The sequence below is a fragment of the Bos indicus genome, chromosome 25 (assembly GCF_029378745.1).
Source record: "Bos indicus isolate NIAB-ARS_2022 breed Sahiwal x Tharparkar chromosome 25, NIAB-ARS_B.indTharparkar_mat_pri_1.0, whole genome shotgun sequence".
NCBI lineage: Eukaryota > Metazoa > Chordata > Mammalia > Artiodactyla > Bovidae > Bos > Bos indicus.
Genome location: NC_091784.1, coordinates 37,063,018 through 37,085,734, shown reverse-complemented (window position 1 = coordinate 37,085,734; position 22,717 = coordinate 37,063,018). Strand labels below are relative to the sequence as shown.

At 50.5% G+C, this 22,717-nt stretch overlaps 1 protein-coding gene across 2 annotated transcripts; it reads left to right on the top strand.

The window, feature by feature from the left end:
* Positions 1–765: 765 nt before the first annotated feature.
* AGFG2 (ArfGAP with FG repeats 2) lies at positions 766–20,819 on the top strand. 2 transcript variants are annotated; one of them, XM_070780147.1, is made up of 13 exons: positions 767–1,150; positions 9,093–9,186; positions 9,996–10,111; positions 11,215–11,368; positions 11,930–12,089; positions 12,738–12,863; positions 13,529–13,561; positions 17,718–17,838; positions 18,028–18,110; positions 18,297–18,377; positions 19,177–19,305; positions 19,642–19,727; positions 20,059–20,819. In XM_070780147.1, the coding sequence occupies exons 1-13, from the start codon at positions 939–941 to the stop codon at positions 20,116–20,118; spliced, it is 1,455 nt and encodes a 484-aa protein (XP_070636248.1). In that variant the 5' UTR covers positions 767–938; the 3' UTR covers positions 20,119–20,819. The 2 variants fall into 2 exon arrangements, with proteins under 2 accessions (XP_070636249.1, XP_070636248.1); XM_070780148.1 differs by lacking the exon at positions 13,529–13,561 and having other exon boundaries at positions 766–1,150.
* The last annotated feature ends 1,898 nt before the right edge of the window (positions 20,820–22,717 follow it).

Here is a 22,717-nt window from a genome sequence, read left to right as displayed (position 1 = left end):
TCCCCTACTAGAATGTAAGCTTCACGAGGATAGGAACTTTGGTTGGTTTACTGCTGTACTCCCAGGATCTACAACAGTGCATTAACCTAGTAGACTACTCAGTGAGTGTTTGCCAAATGAACACTCAAATACTGTTTCACGGACAGAAACATTGCGGTAAAATGTAGGGTTTCCAAAGTCACACGTCCCAGATCAGAAATCAGTCGTGTGACGTATACCAAGTGGTACACTAAGACTGTCCGTAAAATGAGATTTCCTACATCAGACTAGGATTTAAAAAAGATAAAAAGCGTTGATAAAGCAATTGCTCTCCTCCTTTCCTTTGAGCGTTCCCTTCTTTTCTTCCACCTCTTGGCCTCTCATTTGGCCACTTCCTTTCTGAAACTAGTCCTTTGAAATTTAGCGGGAATTAACATCATGCGCCAGGAGGGCCACAGCTGCGCAAGCGCGGGACACCACTCTTTCTCGCGCGCTATCTTTGCAGCTTCTACAGCCAGTCAGAGTTAGCGTTGGGGCCAAAGTTCCTAGGACTCACCAATCGTGTGTGGGAGGCGGGCCGCCCTGGAGGCAGTGGCGAGAGGGGGCGGGAACAAGGAGAGAGCACGCACGGTTCCCGGGGCCAGGGTCTCTGCAGGCCAATCCGAGAGGCCTGAGGTCTGAAGGCAGTGGGGCGTGGCGTTGGTGGCTCCCGCACCTCGAGGCCGTCCAAAGCCGAGCCAATCAGAATGAGGAGGTGGAGGCGACTAGCCAATCAGCGTGCAGAACAGCGAAGCAGGGAGGGCGGTGCGGGTTGAGGAGTCTCGCACCGATGCCGCCGGCTCCCTAGGTTCTGTCAAGGGAGCCTGGCGTGCGGAGGCGGCTGAGGAGGCGGGAAGTCGGCAGTGGTTGAAGGGGCGATTGCTAACTTGCGGGGAGAAGGTCTGAGGGGTTGAGCAGCCATGGTGATGGCGGCGAAGAAGGGCCCAGGGCCGGGTGGCGGGGTCAAGGCGGAGGCGGAGGCGGCCTCGGAGGTGTGGTGTCGCCGGGTGCGGGAGCTGGGCGGCTGCAGCCAGGCCGGGAACCGCCACTGCTTCGAGTGCGCCCAGCGCGGGGTCACCTACGTGGATATCACCGTGGGCAGCTTCGTCTGCACCACCTGCTCCGGCCTCTTGTGAGTGGACCGGCATGCGGGGAACATTGGGGGGAGGACCGGGAAAAGAGCGGTGGAGAGTCGGCGTTGGGGACATCGGGACCCAGGGCGAAGGGCCAGAGCCGAGGTCAGGGGCGGCGGGGTGGCCTGAGACACGACGGATGTGCCGAGAGGGTCGTCTGCTGCAGAGGCGTCACGGGGAAGGGAAAGGATCAGGGGCAACAAGACATGATTAGAGTCGCGATGCAAAGGAAAGGAAAGACAGCGTGAGAACTGCAGAAACTCCCTAAAGGAGGGGGAGCGATCCGAAAGTGGGGAGAATTGAAGGAAACTGGGGTGGGGGTGGAGGGCCACAGATTTAAAGGGCCAGAGAATGACAAACACCCCCAAGGGAACTTCGTGTAGATGGAGGGCCAACAGGAAAGACTCAGTTTGACAGCACAGTGATAATGTTAGGTAAAGGGCCATGTTCTAGTGTTCAGGAACAGATCCTAATCTTTCAGGACTTTGGAATGCTACCCAGAGGGAAATTTCTTACAAATCTGAGAGATGAATGCTGATGGGTTGCCCTCTTCAGAGAACTTAACTTTTCCAGAGGTTTGGGGATCTGGATGAGCCATCCTTAACTGTAATAATTTACACTTTCAAGTTCCTTGTTTCCACAGCTTATTCCTGGTAGTAGCATCTAGCAACTCTTCTAGATTGGGGCAGGGTGGGGGGTCCCCTTGTATAATATGCAGTGCTACCCTTTAACTGTATTTGGTCACACTTGAGCTAATTTAGAGCCACAGTTCTAGCCTAGATTTCTGGTTATATGGTAAAGTTCTTTTTCCCCTTAGGGAATTATTATTATTAGATGCATGTCTAAAATTTGATACCAAGCCTATATGTCTATCTTTATAAATTTAACAAGGGATTTATTTTTACTTTTTTAGTATTAATACATTGGTTTGGTTGGTTTTTATTTTAACTAGGAGTGCCTTCCTTGTTTCTTCTTTCACCTTTAGGAGCCAAGAAGGGAGCAGTATTGTTCTTGGGTGACAGATGGGAGAACAGAAGCAAAGAGAGGTTTAGTAACTTATCCAATGCCAGATGGGGGTTGCTGTTTTCAGCATTTGTTGCCATTAGTTATGATCATGGCAGACCAGAAATGAGGATCCAGGTCCCCTCATACAGTTTAGGATTATTTCTCTATTTGGTTTTTACCTCCTTTACCAAACTTTTATGTTTTGATCAACTTTACTTGTATGTTGTGAGGATAGACTTGACTTTGGTGTAAGTAAAAGTTTTGTGGCTCTTGGGACAGTGGTTTAGAAAGCAAACTGGAGTTTGTCAAAAGTTGATATAGAGGCTCAAATGGAGTAGGAGAATGGAGACTGAAGACTGGGACAAAATATTGAAGTATTTTGAAGAGAATAGGAGCAAAGTTTAGGACTATTTATAGGGTAAAGTAGAAAGAGCATATTCCTGAAGATCCTGTTATGAAAAGGCAAATCCAATTACAGACTCAGTAGAGAAGTAAAAGGAAGCAGGGGGATAAAACTGATGGCAGATCAGAGTGTAGGTCCCAGGAAGAAAATGTCAGGAACAGCGTCAGTTCATTGCCATGGTTAGCTGCCATGGCATGAAACCTCAAACATTGAATAAAGGGCAAGTACTGACATCATTATTTTCTAGACCTTGGTTTAAAGTATCCCATAGACAACACTTCACTTCTATAATGAATATCCCTCAACCAGGACAGATGGAGGGCCAAGGGATCTGGCTCACATTTACAACCTGGTTTCTTTTGCTGGAAGAGTTAACTCTTTAAATGTCATTGCACAATTTTAAGTGTCATTGCACAGAACTTTACCACTTCCCGCTGTGGTCACTGTTGATCTCACTGGTGAAAAGTCAAACACCTGCGATCTGGACAGACACTGGGTGACAATGACGTAAGGATTGGTTACTGTAACAGAGAGGCCTGTCTCTTGTCTGCAGCGTGTATATGTCCAGCTAGGGGCTTAACTCCTCAGGAACTGAAGTTCCTATAGGACCAATGGTGGGGGCTCCCAGCACACCCCGCCTTTTTTTTTTTAGTTTCAGAACAATTTAGAAAGGACATTTTTGCTTAGTATTTTGGTAAAGCATTATAAGAATCACTTGCACTGATTCTCAAGGTGGTAGACTTTAGGGAACACATTTTGGTGGCTGGGAAATGAGAAGTTAGGCCAATCCTTTGTTATCAGGAAGTGAGGGGACAGTGAAAGGTCAAGAAGCTGGACCAATAAATGAAGCTCAACTGTGAAGGCATGTTGAGGTTATAAAGAGAGAAATATAGAAAGAAACTCCACAGGAAAGCCGTAGTTGCCCTGGCTGCGACCATCAGACTGGATTCTGATGGTCCTTCTCCTTCTCCTTTCCAATTGGAGTTGTAATTAGCATAGAGTAGGGCAAAGCGTGGAAAGCTTTAAAAGGGATCTTCACAAAGTATTACCTGTGTCCCTTGATGTCCCTTGGGAAGGGCTGGGAGCTGGCAGGTGGGCCACAGGTAGAATGTGAGGTGGGGCTTGCTGGCTGCAGTGTGAAGAGAGGGCACACAGCCCAGGAGATGCTGAAGAGCCATGTCTCCATGGTGATCCACACACCAGTTAACATCTTAAATCCACATGGTTGATTGCCTACAGATTAGGATTTTCTGGTGGTAGGAAGTGAAATCGTAGTAGTAGGCCAGTAGCTTGCACATTCAGTCAGTAAGTCAGTCAGTCAACAAATATTTGTTGAGAGTCTCTGAAGCCTCAGACACCAGTTTAGGCACTGGAGATATGGTAATGAACAAAACTGACAAAGTCCCATCTTCAGGTGGCCTGAATCCTAGTGGAGGCCGTGGCCCTAAATAAATCATCAAACATATAAATGCAGGTATTGATAAGCGCTATGAAGTAAACTATAGCTCAGCATAGGCTAGAGACTGATGGGAGCTCGTATTGAGGTAGCATAATGAAAAGAGAAGAAAGATTCTTTCTTAATATAAAGGGGATATTGACATATACTTTAGTATAGGTAGAGAAAGGAGACAGCAGGATTGGCTTTCTTCTGAAAGCTAGTTTTCTGTTGAGTGTGTTACAAATATATCAACCACTTAGGGGGATGGAGTGTTCTGGGGGCAGTAAGCAGAACTGCCAGGGTTCCCATCTGGCATGATGGACTGATACAACAAAGTTGACAGTTGCAGCCAAAGTTGAATCTCCTAAGATCTGAAGAAAAATTGAGATTGGACTGGTGGTGGGTAGGTATGAATATGCCTTCCTGTCTGCATGTGCGAGCTCATTCTTGCTGTTTTTTTAAATGAGACATTTTTTTTCTCATCTCTAGCAGAAACCCACAGTGTTGGGTGTGGGGGCCTGAGAGAGAAGCTGCTAGCTTCTCCCGTTGCTAAATTTACATACATGCTGCCACAATTGTAGGTCCCAAATTTGACCTAGTTTTATTCATTTGGTTTTCTTCCAATACCTAATTTCCCTAACCTGGATATAGATCCTTTTAATCTCCCCAATCTGTTCATGCGCTCGCCTGTTTAGTTATATTTCTAACTCTTATACTAGAAGATGAGTCTGCCATTTGAAGCTCAGGAGGGGTAAAAATTGCCCCTGAAAAGGATTTCTTTCCAGAGCAGTGCCTCAGTGTTCTCTCTTGTTCCAGCTTGCTTGGATGCCTCAATGGATAAAAATGGATAAACCACTTTTCTTGAAAAGGAAATAGATGGCGAGGCCTGAGATCTCATTGGCATCTAGGCTAGGCACCAGTTTTTCAGCCAAGTATGTGACATGTTTCCTTGACCTGTCTGTTTGGATCTGTCCTTTAATCCATCATTCAGGTCTCAGTAACGGATATTTATGTCTTCTACCTCTTTATATCTTTACTCTGACAATGGGATTAAGTCAGGATTTAGATGGACAGAGCTCTGGACTGGGTGTCAAGAGATGAGCTTGACAGCTCTTTCTTTGTGATAAGCTGCTACCCTCCTGGTACCTTAGTTTCCCTGTCTGCCTCACTAGTAGCTGTTTCTAACTGAAACACTTTTATCTCCATGGAAGGAAAGGTATAATATGCTGTTCAATAATTCAGTACTTTTCCATCTATCGGGGTTGGAGAGGGGATGTATGCCTGTATGCCCTGCCCTTACTTTAGGCTGTCCCTCCATCCCCTTGCACTTCACCTTTCAAATTCACTTCTGCTGGGCAAGAGGGACAGAGTCTCTAAAATTACAGATTTAGGCACTTTATCACAGAGGGCCCTTGGAGAACTTGAAAAGCTCCTAAGAAAATAATAAATTACCAAAGGGATGAGAAGAAAGCGGGGGGATGTGAAAGGTCTAAGATTGAGCCTAAAGAGGAAAGTAGCTGCTAATATCAGATTCAGTGTGTCTCTATATGAAGGCAACTGTTTATTATTGTCACTGAGGAAGAGCTTCAGGAAATGGGTCAAAGCAGGGAAATTTCGATTGGAAGAAATTCCCTAAAATTAGTGAATTGACCCCAGAGCAGGGTAGTAGGGGAGCCTTCCTAAATAGGGACTCTTCTTGGCAATGTTTGGGTCCAAGAAAAGAGCAAACCTGATTTAGCTGAACCTGGCTCAGAGGCAGAGAAATGGAATCCCAGGGGCAAAGAAACACAGTCTAGGGTAGATTCATTTGAACACAAATATTCAGAGGTAAGGAATGCCCAAGTTCAAATCTGGCACAAATGAAGGAACTTGGGTGCTGGGTGGAACTGTTTTTTTCCACTGTCGACCTGGCAGAACTTTCTTATTTGAGTAGCTGGGCAGGTTTTAGGCTTTTATGAAGCAAGATAGAAGCAAAATATGGGCCAGTTTGAGGGTGATGACCACAGAGAAACAAAAGTTGTGGTATTTGCAGAAATAGTAGTATGCTTCTAACAGAAGCCAAAAGGAGAGAGAGAGGCAAAGAGAGAGGATTGGACAGACTAGGATCTCTGCAAGTCACTTCACTTGCCAAGCGATTCTGAGTACTTCAGAGAGTGATTCAGAGTACTCCAAATGCCGTTTATGTGCCCTGTGTAAAAGAAACTGAAGTAGAAAAAGGCTGAAGGCTTGAGCCCTAGTAATGTCCTTGCTTTCAATTAGAAAAAGTTGCCCTATTCTGGGCAAATACCTTTATCTATTTCCCCAGCTCCTCCTGGTTAGAAATAACAGAATATATTTGTTGTGATAACCAAAGGGCAGTGCCTCCTGCGAGCTCTCACTTCTTCTTTTGGGGCGAACCTGAGAGTTATGCTGGGGAGACCAGCTGCAAGTTGGAGAGTCAGTGTGTTTAATTCCAGGCCAGTGCTTCCCATCTGGCCCCAGTGCATGACCCTGGTATGTACCAAGTAACACACAACACTCCTAGATCATTTGCTTTCAGCTCCCGAGGGGAGAGGGGCTCTCGTTTCTAACTTGCTTCTCTCAGCCAGCAGGGACCTCTCTGTGATTCAGAGACAAATGCTCTGACTCATGGGCTGTGTAACTAGGCCCTCTTCCTGGGCTGCGGAGTGTTACCTTGTAGACTCTCCCTGCCCCCAAACCATGGCTCTGGTTATACATAATCCAGTCTACAGACATCAAGGTCAGAGCAGTGCTTTTTGTACTGTGCTATGGAAACATCCTGTTCCATCAGATTCCTTAGGCCCAAAGCACCTAAATCACTTCTTTTCTCTGCTTTGCCTTTATCCTGTCTCCACCCCCTCCCTGCTCCCACCCCCCAAACCCCTCCAGTCCAAGCTCAGCCATAGGAAGTTCTGTTCTAAGCATCTCCTCTAGATTGATGAGTGGGTCAAGTTCCTCCCCCCACCACCCAAGGAAGCACACCTCCCTGTTTACACTTTGCTAACAGTTCCTGGTTGTCCTTTCAGGAAATGTCAATGACCTTTTTTGTGATAGGCTTAGAATCTGTTTTTCTAGTGTAAACATAATCCATTTTACTTTTCCCACGACCATTTGTCTTCCTTCGATGCTGCGGCCTGGTGCCACACGCTCCCTGATCTGGCTGTGTGTGCCTGCTGCACTGGGAAGCACCCTGGTCCAGACTCCCCTGGCCCCTTCTTGGAAACAAGTGCCTGGTGATCAAGGACCAAGTCCTGTAATTTTTGTATCCCCCACAGTGCCTTCCACAATGCCTGGTATTTTATTTAGCAGAGTAAATATTTGTTAGTGGGAGGTGGCAGGGCAGCCCAGGCTCATAGGAACAGAGGGCTCTGTCTACTCTGCTGAGAACTCAGAAAGGCCTGGCACTCCTGGGGCAAGGGCATGGAGGCTAAGGTGAGAAAGGGCAAAGGAAAGAGTATCAAAGCAGGATGTCTGGACTTTGGAACAAACAGAATCCAGCCACTGCTGAGAGAGGCTTAGGAAAAACTGGAATCTCTCTGAAATGCAATCAGAAGACAGTCTTCAGGTCAAATCAAGTTTAAGAGCGATTGTTTGACACTGAGTTACAGAGCCTGGCTCTTGGTTTTCCCTGCTCTCATCTTTCCTCAGGGCATCTATCCTCTTTGATATTGCTTATCTTTTAAAGGGTCATTTTGAGAACCATCCAAGTCTAGTAGCAGAATTGCTGAAAATGCCCCCAGTTGTAGCCTCCAGCGTCCTTCCTGTCCTTGGTTAGAATCCCATAAACGGTAACCTATCGTCCGGAAGAGCAGCTTCCCTTCACCGTTTACCTTGCCCCCTGTCATCCGTCTGCTCTCCCACCGGGGCTGCCTTCACTTACACTAATCCACGCTGCCGTTCTGCCCAGCTCCCGGGATCACCTTTGTTCGGTGTGTGCACTTGGAAGCTCAGACGTGTGCTTTCTCCACCTTTCCCAAGATTTCTATCTGGTAAATTCTGTTTACTTTCCTGAGGGTGTCAGTCAAGACCCTATGCTAGAGTTACTTTTATTTTCACGTCTTGCTTTGCCCATTTTTTCCGGGGAGTAAAAACCCAGAGGCCTCTCAGTTGGGACTGTCTTTCACGCATACACCCGTGGTCTTTCACTCTGGCCCCAAGGTCCAGTTTATTTGTTTTGGTTCAGCTACTGGTGTTTTAATCTGTTGAGGGTGGTAGATTTAGAGCAAAACTGAAGGTAAGCAGAGGGGAACCTCTGAAACCATGCCTGGCTTAGCCCCACGCTTCCGTTAGAACACTCCGGAGGGGAGCTGAGTGGGAGGAAGGAAGCCGGCTTGGCTGTAGTCTCCACGGGGCATCTGTGGGCAGAGCTGGACTCCCAGGGAGTTAACAGAATGAAAACACAGGGCTGGCACAAAAGCATCCCTACAGGGTACATGTTCCTGACTCCTGCCCGTCTCGTAGCTCACGGTTGAAGCTGACTCTTGCTTCATTTCAAGATCTAGAAGTGAGAGCAAAGTCTGGAGTATTTCTCTTCCCAGAAATCACTTCCTAAGAGAGGGATGCCCTCCATCCCTCCACCACATGGCCTCCTGCGTAGAGCAGAGGAGCAGCAGCCAGCCTAGGGACTCTTTTTGTCTCCAAATTTTATGCGTTGGTATTATCAGGAATATCAGGGGCCTTCATTTTTGCATTCCCTCCTGCTTGAAAGATTTGTGTCTCTATGGATTCTGGGACCCTGAGCATGTGCTGTAGGCCTCAAACAATGATGAAGCAGGAAGTGGGAAATGGTCACACACCTGAGTTCCCTGAAGTACCCCTCAGCCTGAACATTCAGCTGCCAGGGTCTGAGCCAAGAAGAGGCGGCTCTGGATGGACAGGCTCTACCTTCTTCTTGGGAGTGACTGGGGTTCCCTGTCTCTCAGGAGAAGCCTCCAAAACATTCTGGCCGCCCTTCTTTCCTTGAATTAAGAAGTAGCTTCAGTCAGAGAGTTTCATTTACATGTGGTTTTATCCTGTCCCCTCCCTTTGCTCCCATAGGAAGACCTGCAGTGCTAACGGCATTCTGCTTCTCTTGTGTTCTGTTTCCCCCTCACAGGAGAGGCCTGAACCCCCCTCACAGAGTCAAGTCCATCTCCATGACGACTTTCACTGAGCCTGAAGTCCTGTTCCTGCAAGCCCGTGGAAACGAGGTGAGCTGCCACTGCCGCAATGATTCCAGGCTGTACTTACCCTGTCTGTCAGCAGAGTTTTGCCTCAGATCACAGGAAAGCCCCTACAGTTTTCGGTTAGAGTTTCTCTTATTTTTTAGTGTGTAAGGTATCTTACCGTATATACATGTATACATTTACAGAATCTTAGTTATACAAATTGGGGTTTGTCTGGGCCCCTTGTTGGAAGAATCAGGGGAAGGCGCAGTCTCTGTTGGGATGACCCTTGAGGGAGAGATGCTCCACAGTGATGAGCGTTCATAGTTGACCGGGCGGCCCCTCTGAGCAGGAGCTCCTGGAGCCAGCTCTGCTGACTTAAGCCTCGGCAACTGGGTGTAAGCCCATGTCTTTACTTGAGAGTACGTTAAACCCCTTCTCCAGCTAAATCTGCTGGTGGGAAGATTCCAACCTTGGTGCGGGCAGTACTCCTTTGATGGGCTTACTTGGAGAGTGCAAACAAGAGCCTCTGGAAGCCACAGCTCTGAAGATTGCTCCTGACCCCACCCCCATCCAAATTTAGTTTCCCTTAATTCTCATGACCCTGTACTTTCTTTCACAAGACGTGTCACCATGTGTCATTATAAATGTATCTGTATTTATCTGAGACACTTTCCCCATTAGATTATCAACTCTGCGCGGACAGAGATCATGTTTGTTTTGTAGTTGTACCCAGATCCTCATGTGGCGTCCACGCTCCATAAATGTTTACTGATGGGTGAGTTGGAAATGGTATGATTCCCACTTCACACTTTCTGCCCCAAGTCCTCTGTCACTCGACTTCCTCCCTTTAGGTTTGCAGGAAGATCTGGCTGGGTCTTTTTGACGCTCGGACATCTTTAATACCAGATTCCAGGGATCCTCAGAAGGTGAAGGAATTTCTCCAGGAAAAATATGAAAAGAAAAGATGGTAAGGAGGAGGAAAGAGATTACCCTAGAGACACGTGTTCAAGACACTTCATCTTATGGTCCACTTTCCAGAGCTGAACTGGGGCTTCTTTCAAAGGCTAGATGAGGGTTGAGTCTGTTCCACTCAGATTCAGTTAGGACTGAATTCTGACTTCTAAATAATAAAGGTACAAGAAAGGACAGTTTGCTCTTGGTCACTGACCCTACAGATTTGATATCCCCCTCCTTTGGGGAGACAGAAGACTGTGTGGAGGGGAGAGCTAGTCTCCCCAACTGTGGAGTGTGGACTAGTTTTTATAGCTCAGATGATCTCACAGAGAGAGGTGGCTGGCTAAGAGCACATGGCCTCTAGATTTACTTGTCCAACCCATGTTTTATAGGTGCCCTTTTTTCCTGTGGGGAAACAGCATCTCTGTTCTCTCTTGCCTTTTCTTCCCTCACATGCCACTTCTAGTTCCATCTCTGGGGGGTGTGTATGGTTGGGGATAACTATGCGGTGAAGAAGAAAATGCAGAGAGCGAGGAGACTGGTGTGGGCACAACAGCATTCTGTAGTCCCTCCTGGGAGTGTCCTTGGGATTAAAAAAGATACATCCCAAGTAGAGACCACATCCACTGGAGTGGAAGGGGATTTTATCAGAAGTCCCAGGAGCCAGCAGGGTAAATGCCGAGTGCTTAGAAGATGAAGTGGCAGAGAAAGAAGAACCTGAAGACACACCCAGGAAGTAAAAGGGGGCCCTTGAGTAGGAAACTGGAAAATAGGATCACCTGTTGGTCAGCCTGATTGCAGATTGTTATTATTTGAAACCAGATGGTTTGACCTGTCAGAAAGAGGAGGGAGAGGTGTGGGGAAGCCCAGCACAAGCCAAAGCAAACCAAACAACATGCCTGCAGGAAAATAATGATCATCTGAGAGTAAAGGAGAAGCTCAAGTTGGGCAGAACTCTCCTGTGTCGCTCAGATTCCTTTAGTTCAAAAAAGAGAATCAGTAGGGAAAATAAGAAAGGACTTTGCTATAACCTGTTTTCTCAAGCACTTAAGCTGAGCAAGGTCCTAGGTTTCAAGGTTTCACCCCTCCTCTCTGCCTAACTATTCTTTCTCCAAGGTATGTCCCCCCAGACCAAGTCAAGGGGCCCACTTACACCAAAGGCAGCACCTCCACCCCCGTCCAGGGCTCCATCCCAGAAGGCAAGCCCCCCCGCACACTTTTGGGGGATCCTGTGCCGTCTCTCTCAGCTGCTGCCTCCAACTCCAGCCAGGTAACACTCAGATCTGCCCTTGACATTATTATGGGATTTGGGAGACAGGGGTGTCAGTTTCCTAAATCAAATCCCCTGGACTTAGCAGATGATCATCCAGGAGGTGTGAATGGGTTCTCAGCCCTGCTGAGACCTAGGTCTTAAATTTCTCACCTTGGACTTGTGTATTTTGGAAGAAAGAACCCAACAGGAAGTGGTATTTAGGGAAGTCAGAGTATCAACTTCAAACCCCACCACTCCTCCAAAGAAAAACAGGGGCCAGGACACTGCTTCAAGCAGCTCCAGGGGCTGCTGCTGGGTGCCGTCCCTATGTATCTCAGGGTTACCTTGACTCATGCTCTAAAGTGTGTGGTTCTGGGACTGGCTGTCCTGAGAGGACAAAGGAATTAGGTATGAGAAGGGCTGAGGCAACCTTTCTGCCCAGGAACCCTCTTGGTTGAGGGCAGTTTCTCCTTCTCTTCTCTCTCCACTTGCCTATCTGGGGACAGCCAGGGGAACCATGCAGGGGCCTGGGTCATGACTGGGATTCCAAATGCTATATGTACTGCCTTCTTCTCCAAGCCTGTCAGTCAGCCTCGGACGTCCCAGCCCCGGAGCTCTCAACCTCCTCCCCCCTCCTCGGTCAAGAAAGCCAGTACTGATCTGCTGGCTGACATTGGTGGAGACCCCTTTGCTGCTCCCCAGGTGGCACCAGCTTTTGCTGCATTCCCAGCCTTTGGGGGTAAGTGGGACTTGGGACAAGAACTTTTGTCCCCATCAGACACGGAATTTTACTTAGCTCCAGCTCTGCACAGAAGTGAACGAGATGGTGATTCTGAAGCATCACAGCCTGGAGGGTGAGGGTCAGATGAGTACAGCCAGGATTACATTAGGGAGTTTGACCAAAAGCATGACAGCGGGGGGCTCCTAGCCCTTCCTTTTAGATAACTGGAAAGAGCCTTTTTCTTACTTTCTCTCTAGTGAAATGGGGCAAGGGAATTGTGACAGGTTCCATTTCCCTGCCCTCTTCCCGAAGATCAGCAGTAGCCAATAGAGGGTGGAACAAAGTGGTTCTCTAGTTTCGCTTTTTCTTTTTTAAAGCCCTTCCCCACAACAAAATTTTTTTCACACGATTCCACCCAAACTAGACCCTGACAAAAATGTTAATGCCTCATGGAGTAAGGATAAAAAGCGGGGAGTAAACTTGGAGGCTCTGAGAGCCTCTTTCCCTCTGCATGGGTCTGGCTGTCTGCCCCAGGCTCCTGCCAACTCCCTCTGAAGAGGGCCCTGTGGGGAGGCAGATGTCTCATTGAGTGGCTCTTGGCAGCTGTATGATACAGATTACATACATTTTATATAAACATAACCTTCATATTCTCTCCACCTACAGGCCAAACGCCTTCCCATGGGGGCTTTGCCAACTTCGATGCCTTCGGTAGTGGCCCCGGCTCTTCTGCATTTGGAAGCATTCCTCCAGCTGGCCAAGCCCCGTTCCAGGCCCAGCCGGCGCCCCCAGGTAAGTTCTGCCCCTCTGGCTTCCTTTCTTTCTGGCAACTGCGTTCCCATTGTCCACACCCATACATCATCCTCATTCACATCCACACCAGCCCAGAGAACCACACAAAGAGACGAAGCTTCAGGAAAGGATGAGAGGAGTCTGATGAGGTTCTTGTCAGGAAGGGGCTCTGTTGTTCTTTTTTTCTTTTTCATGTAAGGAAAATGGCTAAAAGCACAGCAGGAGTTGTGCGGGCTGTGTGGGTAGGAGGTTGCTGACTGGGAAGTAAGGGAGACTGAGACTAGAAAACTTGAGAATTCGGACCTGAGAATGGACATGACCTTTCCCCTCGAGGGCCCCCAGAGCAAGGGCTGGAGCAGTGTCCAGGGCAGTCTCCAGAAGGCCTCACCCATCCCTCTTAGAGCAGAGGACTGCCCACTCCATGTCTCGGTGTTCTTGCTGTGTGAATGAAGGAGCATCTAAAGGCCCTTCAGGCACTCGGTCCCTCCCAAAGCTCCCAAATGACCGTCTCCGGAGCTTTCGGGCTGCCCCCTCCCTTTGGGCACCCTGCACACTGGAGGGCAGTCGGGAGCGCTGTGAGGACAGACGTCTGGGGACAGCCAGTGACTGACTCTCTCTCTCCTCCCCACCGACCTGCCCTTTCCCTTCCCCACCCTCACCGCCAGCCAGTCGGATGCTAACTGGAAGTCACAGCTTTGGTAAGTTACTCCTCCCATCCCACAGTGACCCAAGACAGGAGACTCTGTCTCAGACCCTCGAGCTTTGAGGTCTGGGAGGAACCCCTCAAATTTACCCTTTTTACAGGGGAGGCAGCTAGCGGTTTCCCTAGTCATCAGTCCACAGAGAGGCAGAGTCCAGCCCACAGCACAGATTTCTGATTCTGCTCTGCCCACAGCCCCCACCACTTCCCAGCATGAACTGGTTGATTTTTTGTTTTGAATTTAATTTTTTGAATAGAACAAGAGGAGACATTTTATATTGACAGAAGTTAAAATTCACAACAAAATTCTCACATCGTGAACTTAATTAAAGTAACTGATGAGGTAGCCTGAAAATCCGTAAAGCAAAAACTATTAGAATGAAAATCTGATAAACCAACAGATAGAGATTATAATAGGTTCTCTCACAAAATTAACTGATGGAGTAGATGGACAAGGAAAGAAGGAAGGAAGGTAACCATCTGAGTAACACTTTAATAAGTCTGACCTAAGAAATACAAGTAGAACTTTATAACACAAATAAAGAATATATATCATATTATTTTCAAACATAATAACCCTTTTATAATTTGACCATATATATTAAAAAAGTAAAAGAATATATATATATAATTTGACCATACACTGGGAAACAAAATCTCCATAAATTCTAACAAGGAGAAGCTGCATAGGTCAGAGTATTCTATATGGTAAAAGATGACCTCAACAAAGATGTCCTAAAAAATGTCCCAAAACAATGTTTCGTGTCCTTAAAGGCATGAAGCAGATAGGGAGAGGATACCTATTTACAACATGGAAACAGACAAAAAGCCAATAACCATAATGTGCCTTTCAAAATTCCTATTAATAAGAATAGAATGGCCAAGGGATAGAAGCAGGTAATACCCAGAAAAAAACATGAATACATCCTCATCCTGACTAATCAGAGAAAATACAATTATAAGAACTATATTCACACAGTTTTTAAAGATTAATAATCGCCAATACTGTGTGGGGAAATAGGTATGCTACTTTTAAGAATATAAATTGGTACCAGAATATACAATTTAGCAAGAGAAAAGTATTCCCAGGAATGGTTACCTCAAAGGAAACAGCCTATGACAAGGTGGTTATAAAGGAGTCGTTCAGAAATGCATTCCTAGCACAACTGATTAAAGAGAGCTTAGGGGACTTCCCCAGCAGGCCAGAGGTTAAGCATCCGCACTTTCCACTGCAGGAGCTCAGGTTCGATCCCTGGTTAGGGAAATAAGATCCTGCGTACCGCGAGGTGTGGCCAAAAAAAGAGGGCTTATTAAAGGGGCTCTTTTAAAAGAGAGAAGGAGAGAATAAAGGTGTCAGCCCTGGAGCCATCGCAGGCTGAACCTGGGATGGACTTTTGGTCCAGTGTCTGCTCATCTCAAGAAACAGACAGTCCCCGCCCGACCCCAAGCCCGCCAGCCCCAGAGGTGCCCGGGGAGCACCCGGCTGTCATCTCCTCGAGGAAAGAAAGCTCTCCGTTTGCAGTCGAGGAAGCTGGCTCACCAGGCCGGCGCCCTGGCCCAAATCGAATGGCTGCTCAGGGGCGGATCCAAGTCACTTCTCGGCCCACCACGGTCACGAAGGGGTTTCTGTGAGGGTGACACGAGGAACCACTAAGGTTCGGGGAGACGTGGGCGTCTCTCCTGACGTGCCGGGTTATATTTTTATGTTTTTGAGGGGGAGGAGAAGGGGAGGCTTCTAAAAGTGCGGTTTCCTCTGAAACTGTGAGGAGGCAAGTCTACACACCCAGCCGCGCGGTCAAGGTGCCCACAAGCAAGCGCGCAGGTATCACCCGAGCCCCGGCCGCTCTGCCCTCTAGCGGTCGCCGGGAGGCACGCAGCTCCCGCTCCCGCCGCGAGGACGGCTGGCCAGATCCTCATTGCGAGGAGCACCCCAACCCGAGGGCCCAGAGTGGCGCTGAAGGGTCGGGCCCCAGGGAGGACAGGGAGCCGCGTCCGCTCGGGAGGTCCACGTACCTCGAGTCCGTCGGGCAAAGGAAGGGCCTGGAGTCTGAGAAGCCGAAGGTCCACCACAGCCCGGCTGGTTTTGCAGTCGTCCTCACTTAAGACCAGTGGGTGTTACAGCCCAGCGCGTGTCCCTCGGGAAAGCCCGGGGTGGGCAGGGAGAGGGCTGAGGAGAGCACTGTCCCCCGAGTGCCGACCCTCAGGAAGCAGCCCGTCCCCGGATCCTCGCGGCAGGCAGCCTGACTTCCCCACCGGATTCTCCGCTCGTCCACGTTAGGCCGTCCCATCAGGTGTGCCCAGCACCAGGAAGGTGTCCTTAGCAGGGGTATCTGCACAAACGCGGCAGCCTCACTCTTGGGAAAAGGAAGCGCAGGGAGGTCCACAGTACAGTTCTGAGGCGCTCAGGACCCCAAACTTCACTGACAAGAAACCAGGGCTAAGGTTTGAGGGGGCCAGAGCGCAACCACATGGATCTGAGAACCTCCCTGGCCCTGCTTTTCCCTCCTAGCCCTGAATGTTAACTTTTCCTTTCCCTCTGTTTTTTGGCGGGGGGGTACTGTGCCGGGTCTTCCGTGGTTGGGGGGGCGGCGCGAGGCTTTCTGTAGTTGTACAGCGTGTGGGCCTCGTCTCCACGTCATCATGGCCTGGGGGCCTTACGTGATAGACGTCTCCACGCTCTTGTGGCACGTGCTGGCTTACGTGTTGGACGTTTTCACGTTGTGGTGCCTGCGGGGCGTTGTAGTCTGGGGATCGTGTCTGCATCACCTGCATTGGGAGATGAGAGTCAACCTCCGGCCACCAGGAAGCTCACTCCTGTCCCTCTCTTTCCTCTTGTGTCGGAGGAAGTATCTTCCCTTGTGAAGGTTCCCTCTCGCCCCCTTCCTGCCTTCTGCAAGGCTTCGTCCCATGAACTTTCCTATCTGAATTTGACCTCCACTTTCTCCACCCCTGCTGGCATGTTCCTTTTTTCCCACAAATACATTTCAGGTTTCCCATCTTACAGAATGTTTCTGCAGCCTGACCCACGCTGGTCTCTTGTCTCATCTCCTCTCCACAGCCCTGGCTCTGGGAAAAGGAGGGAGCAGCCTTCACTTACTCATTTTTATTGTCCTATTTTCTTTGTTTTTTTTTTTACTACACATTTTACGACATAGTATACATACTAATTCTACACTTTGATTTTTCTTTAGCTAAACAGTACTGTTAGATTTTTTTTATCAGTACGTTAAGAGCTTCCTCATTCTTTTTTATAGCTGCATCGCTGTCCAGTTTATGTCTATACCATGATTTATCTACTCAGTCTCCTGTTAGTGAATATTTAGGATGATTCAGTCTTTTGCTATTAAACAGCACTGCAGTTGTGGGGAGGGGGAGGGCATTGGTAAGTTATATCTGTAAGGAAATTTCCTGGCAATGGAATTGGTCTAATGGGGACCAGTTGACACAGAAGTAAAATACATCACTACAAACGTGTCAGGTGCTGGGAAGCAAAAGGACAAGGTTCTAGGAGAGAAGAACCAGAATCAAATATTGGGGTCAGGAAGGCCCAAAGAAGACAGAGTTCACTGGCCCATGGGCAGTGCACCCCAGCTGTGATCTGAGCTTGTGGCATCAGAGAGGTCTCCCCAGAGGGGAGGATGCTGGCAAGGCTGGAAACCAATGCTCAGCACCTCCAGTGGCATCTGCATGTTCCCTGAGCCTCCCAAGTGACCCTGAACCTTTCTGCCCTTCACAGTGCCTCCCCCACCCCTACCTGCCGCTACATACGATTTATCCATAAATGGAAATTCTGCTTTAGGGAAAAGACAAACTTCTCCGTCTCATAAGGAAAAAATGGGAAGTGTAAGCCAAACTAGAGCAGGAGGGACAGTGACCTGGACAAGGAAGAACTGCTTGTCTTTCGGAGGTGGCAGTTTCCAGCACTAGGGAGACTAAGAAGGGCTGGGTATCACGTTGCCTAGAATCCTCAGTGGGAGACAAGCCCTCCAGAACTGAGCGATCAGGGGAAGAACGGGCTGGCTCAGAGGACCCTGTTGGTGCCATCATGCCATCCCTCCCCTCCCCCTCCACTGCACCCCACCTCTATCCCTCCTCTGGCCTCTTCCCTCCTGTCTCACGCCAGCACCCCCTGTTTTACTCCTGTTCCTGCCCAGGGAGCAGCCAGGGAACTCCATTTGGTGCCTCTCCTCTCGCACCTGCTAGTCAGCCCAACAGCCTCGCAGATGTGGGCAGTCTCCTGGGGCCGGGGGCATCAGCTGGAGGCATCCCCAGCAGGTAGGTCCAGACGTCGGGGAGCTCGCTCTCGGGCAGGAAAGCCAGCCAAGAAAGCCTGGCCTTGGTTATCCCACCCTGCTCAGCTCCTCCTGTCCGGCAGGATGGGGTCTGCACCTCCTGGTTCCTTGCCCAGCCCACCTCCTCGGAGCTGGGTGATGTGCAATGCTGACTTCTCTCCCCGTGTCACAGCATCTTTGGGATGGCTGGCCAGGTCCCCACGCTCCAGTCGGCCACCACTGGCGGAGGCGGCAGCCCAGGGCTTGCTTTTGGAGGTGAGTCTGTCGTGTAGAGACCCCGGGAGGGGATCTAAGGCCAAGAGGAAATTGAGGACTCTAGAGGGAGGGGGTGGGGAGAGATGCACACGGGGCTTTAGAGGAATGCTCAGTTATGATATTAACCAAACGGGAAAAAAATAACCAGCTCTTCCTCCCACCTCTACCCTATTCCACCCTGAGCAGCCTTCAACCCTTTCACCACACCTGCTGCTCACACCCAGCTGCCTTCCACCAACCCTTTCCAGCCCAATGGCTTGGCCACAGGTAAGCCTCCCAGACTATCCCCTGACGCTAGCTCTCTCCAGAGTCACCAGCCCAGGCCAGACCGGTTTAACTTCCAAGCCACTTAGTGGGCAAAAACTGGAGACACCCAGGTCACGGAATTTCAGAGTTAGAAAAAACAGCTTGCCTCTTCCCTGAGCCGGTTCAGAAGGGTTGACATTGACTGGTAGTGGTGGTGATGCTTTTTCCTCCAACCCTGTTTCCCCCGGCGGTCCAGCCTCCTCCCTTCTGTGTCCCTCCTGAAACCACGGCTCTGTTTCCTGCCCTCCTCAGCCGGAGTTTTCTCTCTCCAAAGTCATGCTAGTGTGCCGCCACCTCCTTTTTTTTTTTTCTGGTTGTTATCAAAAAACCTTGAAGCCAGGGAGAGAACAATACTCCCTGCCAAGTTGACCCACGTGGCGGGCCCAACGCTTAGGGCTCTCGACCGTTACTTCATGTTTACAGGAGTCATGCCTAGGAGATAGGAATGGTCCCCGTTTCAGAGGTGAGAGTAACTTGCTGTGGTTTGTGCAGTATAAGAGGTGGTGGAAAGCGGACCCCAGTTCCGTGTTGTGCTTGCGCTCCTAACTAGCCTGTCCTCTGACCCACAGGCCCCAAGAGGGCGGGTTTGGCAGGGTGCACGGAGGCCAGAGAGTTTCGTGCTCCTTCCGGGTCCTTCCACTAGGTTCCTCTGGGTAGGGAAAAACTAGCTTCCATTTCCCTATCTTGGAGGGACTTAGGAAGGACTGTTCTCCAGCCGACCTTCCAGAACCTCGCCTGTCTCACGTCCCTCCCTCCACAGGGCCAGGCTTTGGGATGAGCGGTGCTGGGCCAGGCTTCCCCCAGACAGTGCCACCCACTGGGGCTTTCGCCAGCCCCTTCCCAGCACCGCTCTTCCCCTCACAGACCTCGATGACTCAGCAGCAGAATGGTAAGGGGTTCAGACCAAGCCCTCCTTTCTTACCCTATTCTCACCCTTGGGTTCTGGGCGGGTCTGTGAATGTGTGAATATTAGGAATATGTATTAGGGAGCCAGACCTCTCAGCTAGTTCCATTTTGGACCAGCAGGGGGAGCCCAGGGAAGCAACAGACCTGCTTGTGTCCTCTGATTGTTCCACATGTTTATTCCCCACTTTGGAGAAGAGCCTGCTGGGCCCCCCGCCTTGGGTTGTAGTTGGGCCTGCCCGGCAGGGAGACAGGCGAGCTGGGCAGCACCCGCCTGAGCGGCAGGGCTCCTGTCAGCTGAATTTTTGCTCTTGCCTCCCAGGATCTTCCTTCGGAGACTTGGGATCCACCAAGCTGGGACAGAGGCCACTGAGTCAGCCAGCCGGCATCTCCACCAACCCCTTCATGGTGAGTGCGCCAGGGCAGGGCCCAGGCCTGGAGAGGGCGCGTGGCCTTTCACTCCGGGGGTTGGAGATGGAATCCTTCCAGGAGAAGAGGGTGATGTGGGGCAGGACGCATGCCCGTTCCTCGTGAGACTCTGCTTGGCCCAGCCAGGGATCCTCGGCCCTGACTTCATCCACCCTCCCTATGCCCTCTACTGGCCTCCTAGCTCCCTCATTTGCCCTCTTCCCTCCACACAGTCATTTTGAAGGAGAAAGGAGTCCTGAGCCACACGTCCTCTGTGGCCTCCAGCTCGTCCTCCCTAATTTAACAATTTGCGGTTGTTCTTTCTTTCCAGACTGGATCCTCATCAAGCCCATTTGCCGCCAAACCTCCGACCACCAACCCATTCTTGTAGCACTGTGTCCTAGGGGGGTCTGCTCTCTGGGGCCCCTCTACTCCCTGGAGCTCTGACGACCACTTGCCTGTGGCATTTCTGCGGGTCTGAGACCAGATGAGTCTTATTTTGCAGGGTAGGGGGCTGAGGGAGGCGGAGCCGCTAATGCTTTGCTTGGGGCTTGCAGATAAAAGGACAGCTTCCCAGGTCAGCCGCCCCCAGGTCTCCTTCCCTTCCTCCTCCAGCTCCCACCCAGGCAGGGGTGGGGCCCCAGAGGCGAGATGACAGAGCCAGGCCTAGAGGAGCCGTGGTGTTTTATTTTTCGAATTATTAACTACGATGACAGTAGTCCTCCTCTCGTGCCCTTAGCGCTCCCTTCACTCTGAACCCTGTCAGGGGAGGAAGCCATGGGCATAGGCTGACCAGTGCTCCCCTGTGGGAACAACTCCCCAGTGCCCAGCTAGCTGATGCTGTTCTCCTCGTGGTCGGAAGCACTGTGGGGAAAGCAGGGCAAAGGTGGGGGGTGAGGCACAGAATGGTGATCAGACAGGCCGAGGAGGCCCTGGGGGACCAGCGTGCCCTGGCTCGGGCCAGCACCCCTTTCTCCATGTTCTCGCTTCCCCAGCTTCCTGCCACGTTCTGGGCACTTAGGATGAATCATTTCACCTATAGACTTACACACGCCCAACTGCCGTCAAGCACTTTAGTTAGCTGTGGTGTCATGTTTGGATACCAGTGTTTTATATTTATACATAGAGAATTTTCTAATATAGCCTATTATCTATCTATCTATATATATGCACACACACATATCCACACACAGCCATTCTCCCCTCCCAGACAGCTCTTCCACATGGGAATGGGATGAACCCCTATCGGGGCCTTGACTGCAGAGCCGGAGCTCCAGGGGCTGGGGGAGGGAGCCACATGTCCCGATCACCCCAGGGCCTGAGCTTTTTCAGGAAAAGGCTTTGTGCAATTGGCTGGGTTGTTTTTTTCCTTTTTTTTTCCCCATGTGCCTCCCCTCCTTTCCCTGCCCCCCAAATCGCTGCACCAAAGCTGTTGCGGGCAATGTTGGGAAAGAACTGCATTTAAAAAAAAAAAAATGGCTCTCGTGGTCTTGCTTTGGGCCAGCCCCAGGGTCCACGTGTCAGTCAGCGTGACTGCCTGGGTTGCTGACGATGCTGCTGTTGGCCAAGGACACAGCCAGCCCCTGCCTGAACTGCAGTCCAGTTTTAGCAATGGAGGGAGCTGGAGGGGGTGGGGGGGTCATCAAAATCCAGCACTCCTGGGTCAGGGGCATCCTCAGACCCTCGCCACCTGAGGATGTTTTGTCAATAGTCACGTGTTTGGGCTGTTTGTGTGGTGACAAGACATGGCTTGGGTTAAACACCGCACCTGGTGAAGGAGAGGCCCAGGGCTGTGTGCAGCTCCCCACCCCCCACCCACCGCCCAGGAACCCTGACCCTTCAGCTGCCCTTTCTTGGGATTTCTCTGGGTCTTTCCACTCAGTGACCTTTAACTACCTGGCAGCAAGGAGAGGCGGGGACAGTGTTATCACTGATTTACTTTGAAGAGTTTTTTGGTAAATACCTTTAGCTGCTGCTCTTCGCCCAGCCAGGTGTGGCCTTCCCGCTTCCCCAGGGCTCAGTCTCCATCATGTCTTGTGTCGTCCCCTTCTCTAGCCTCTACCCTCCTTCCATCTCCTGGTGGTTCTCTGAGAGTGGACCACCATCTTTTTTTCCCCTGGGCACTCCATGGCAACCCACTCCAGTGTTCCTGCCTGGGAAATTCCATGGACAGAGAAGCCTGGCAGGCTACAGTCCATGGGGTTGCAAAGAGGTGGACATGACTGAGCGACTAAACAACAGCTCTCCCGTCACTCCTCTCCTTCCCATTCCCTGCTCGGAGACTGCGAGGGGAGGGAAGCTGAAATCTGGTGGGGGGCAGAGGGGGGAGCCTTTTCTTCCTGTTACCCAGCTCCCCTCACTCCTTTCCCAACCAAGAACACTGAGCTTTGGAGGGGAGATTTAAAAGACCACGAGCCACAGTCCCTCTTGCTGTTTCAGCCGCACTCCTGCTGCTTCCCAGAGGGATCTCAACTGCTTGGTGCCTGGGCCCAGGACCTCCCTGCAGTCCCAGTGGCCTCCTGGCCACTCTGTCCGACATGGACCCCAGCCAGCTCACTTGCCAGGGCAGGGTGACCAATCAGAAAAGTAACCCTGGGTCAGCATCCAATTCCAGGAGAGAAAAGTCAAGAGTTCCCCAGGCACAGGCCAGGCTCAAGACTGCAAAACAGCCCTAGCACTGCCTCCACTGGGCGCCCTCTCTCCAGGGAGGCAGCCAGGATGGAAGAATCCCTGACCTGATAATGACTGGGCCGTGTTCCCCATGCCCCGTCCTCCAGGGTCTCCCTGCAGGCCCAGCCTGGTGGTTGCCAGTATGAACCCCCAGCACAGGGCCGGAGGGACTCCCCCAGGCTGCCCCTGGGCTTCTGACCAAGTTCTCATGGTCCCCTGGCCAATGCTGTGACTGCGCTCTGCAGGCAATAGCCCTCTGGCTTGACCCCAGCCTTCAGCAGGTCACTGGCAGCTGCCTCTCTGGGTGAGGAAGCGGGAGC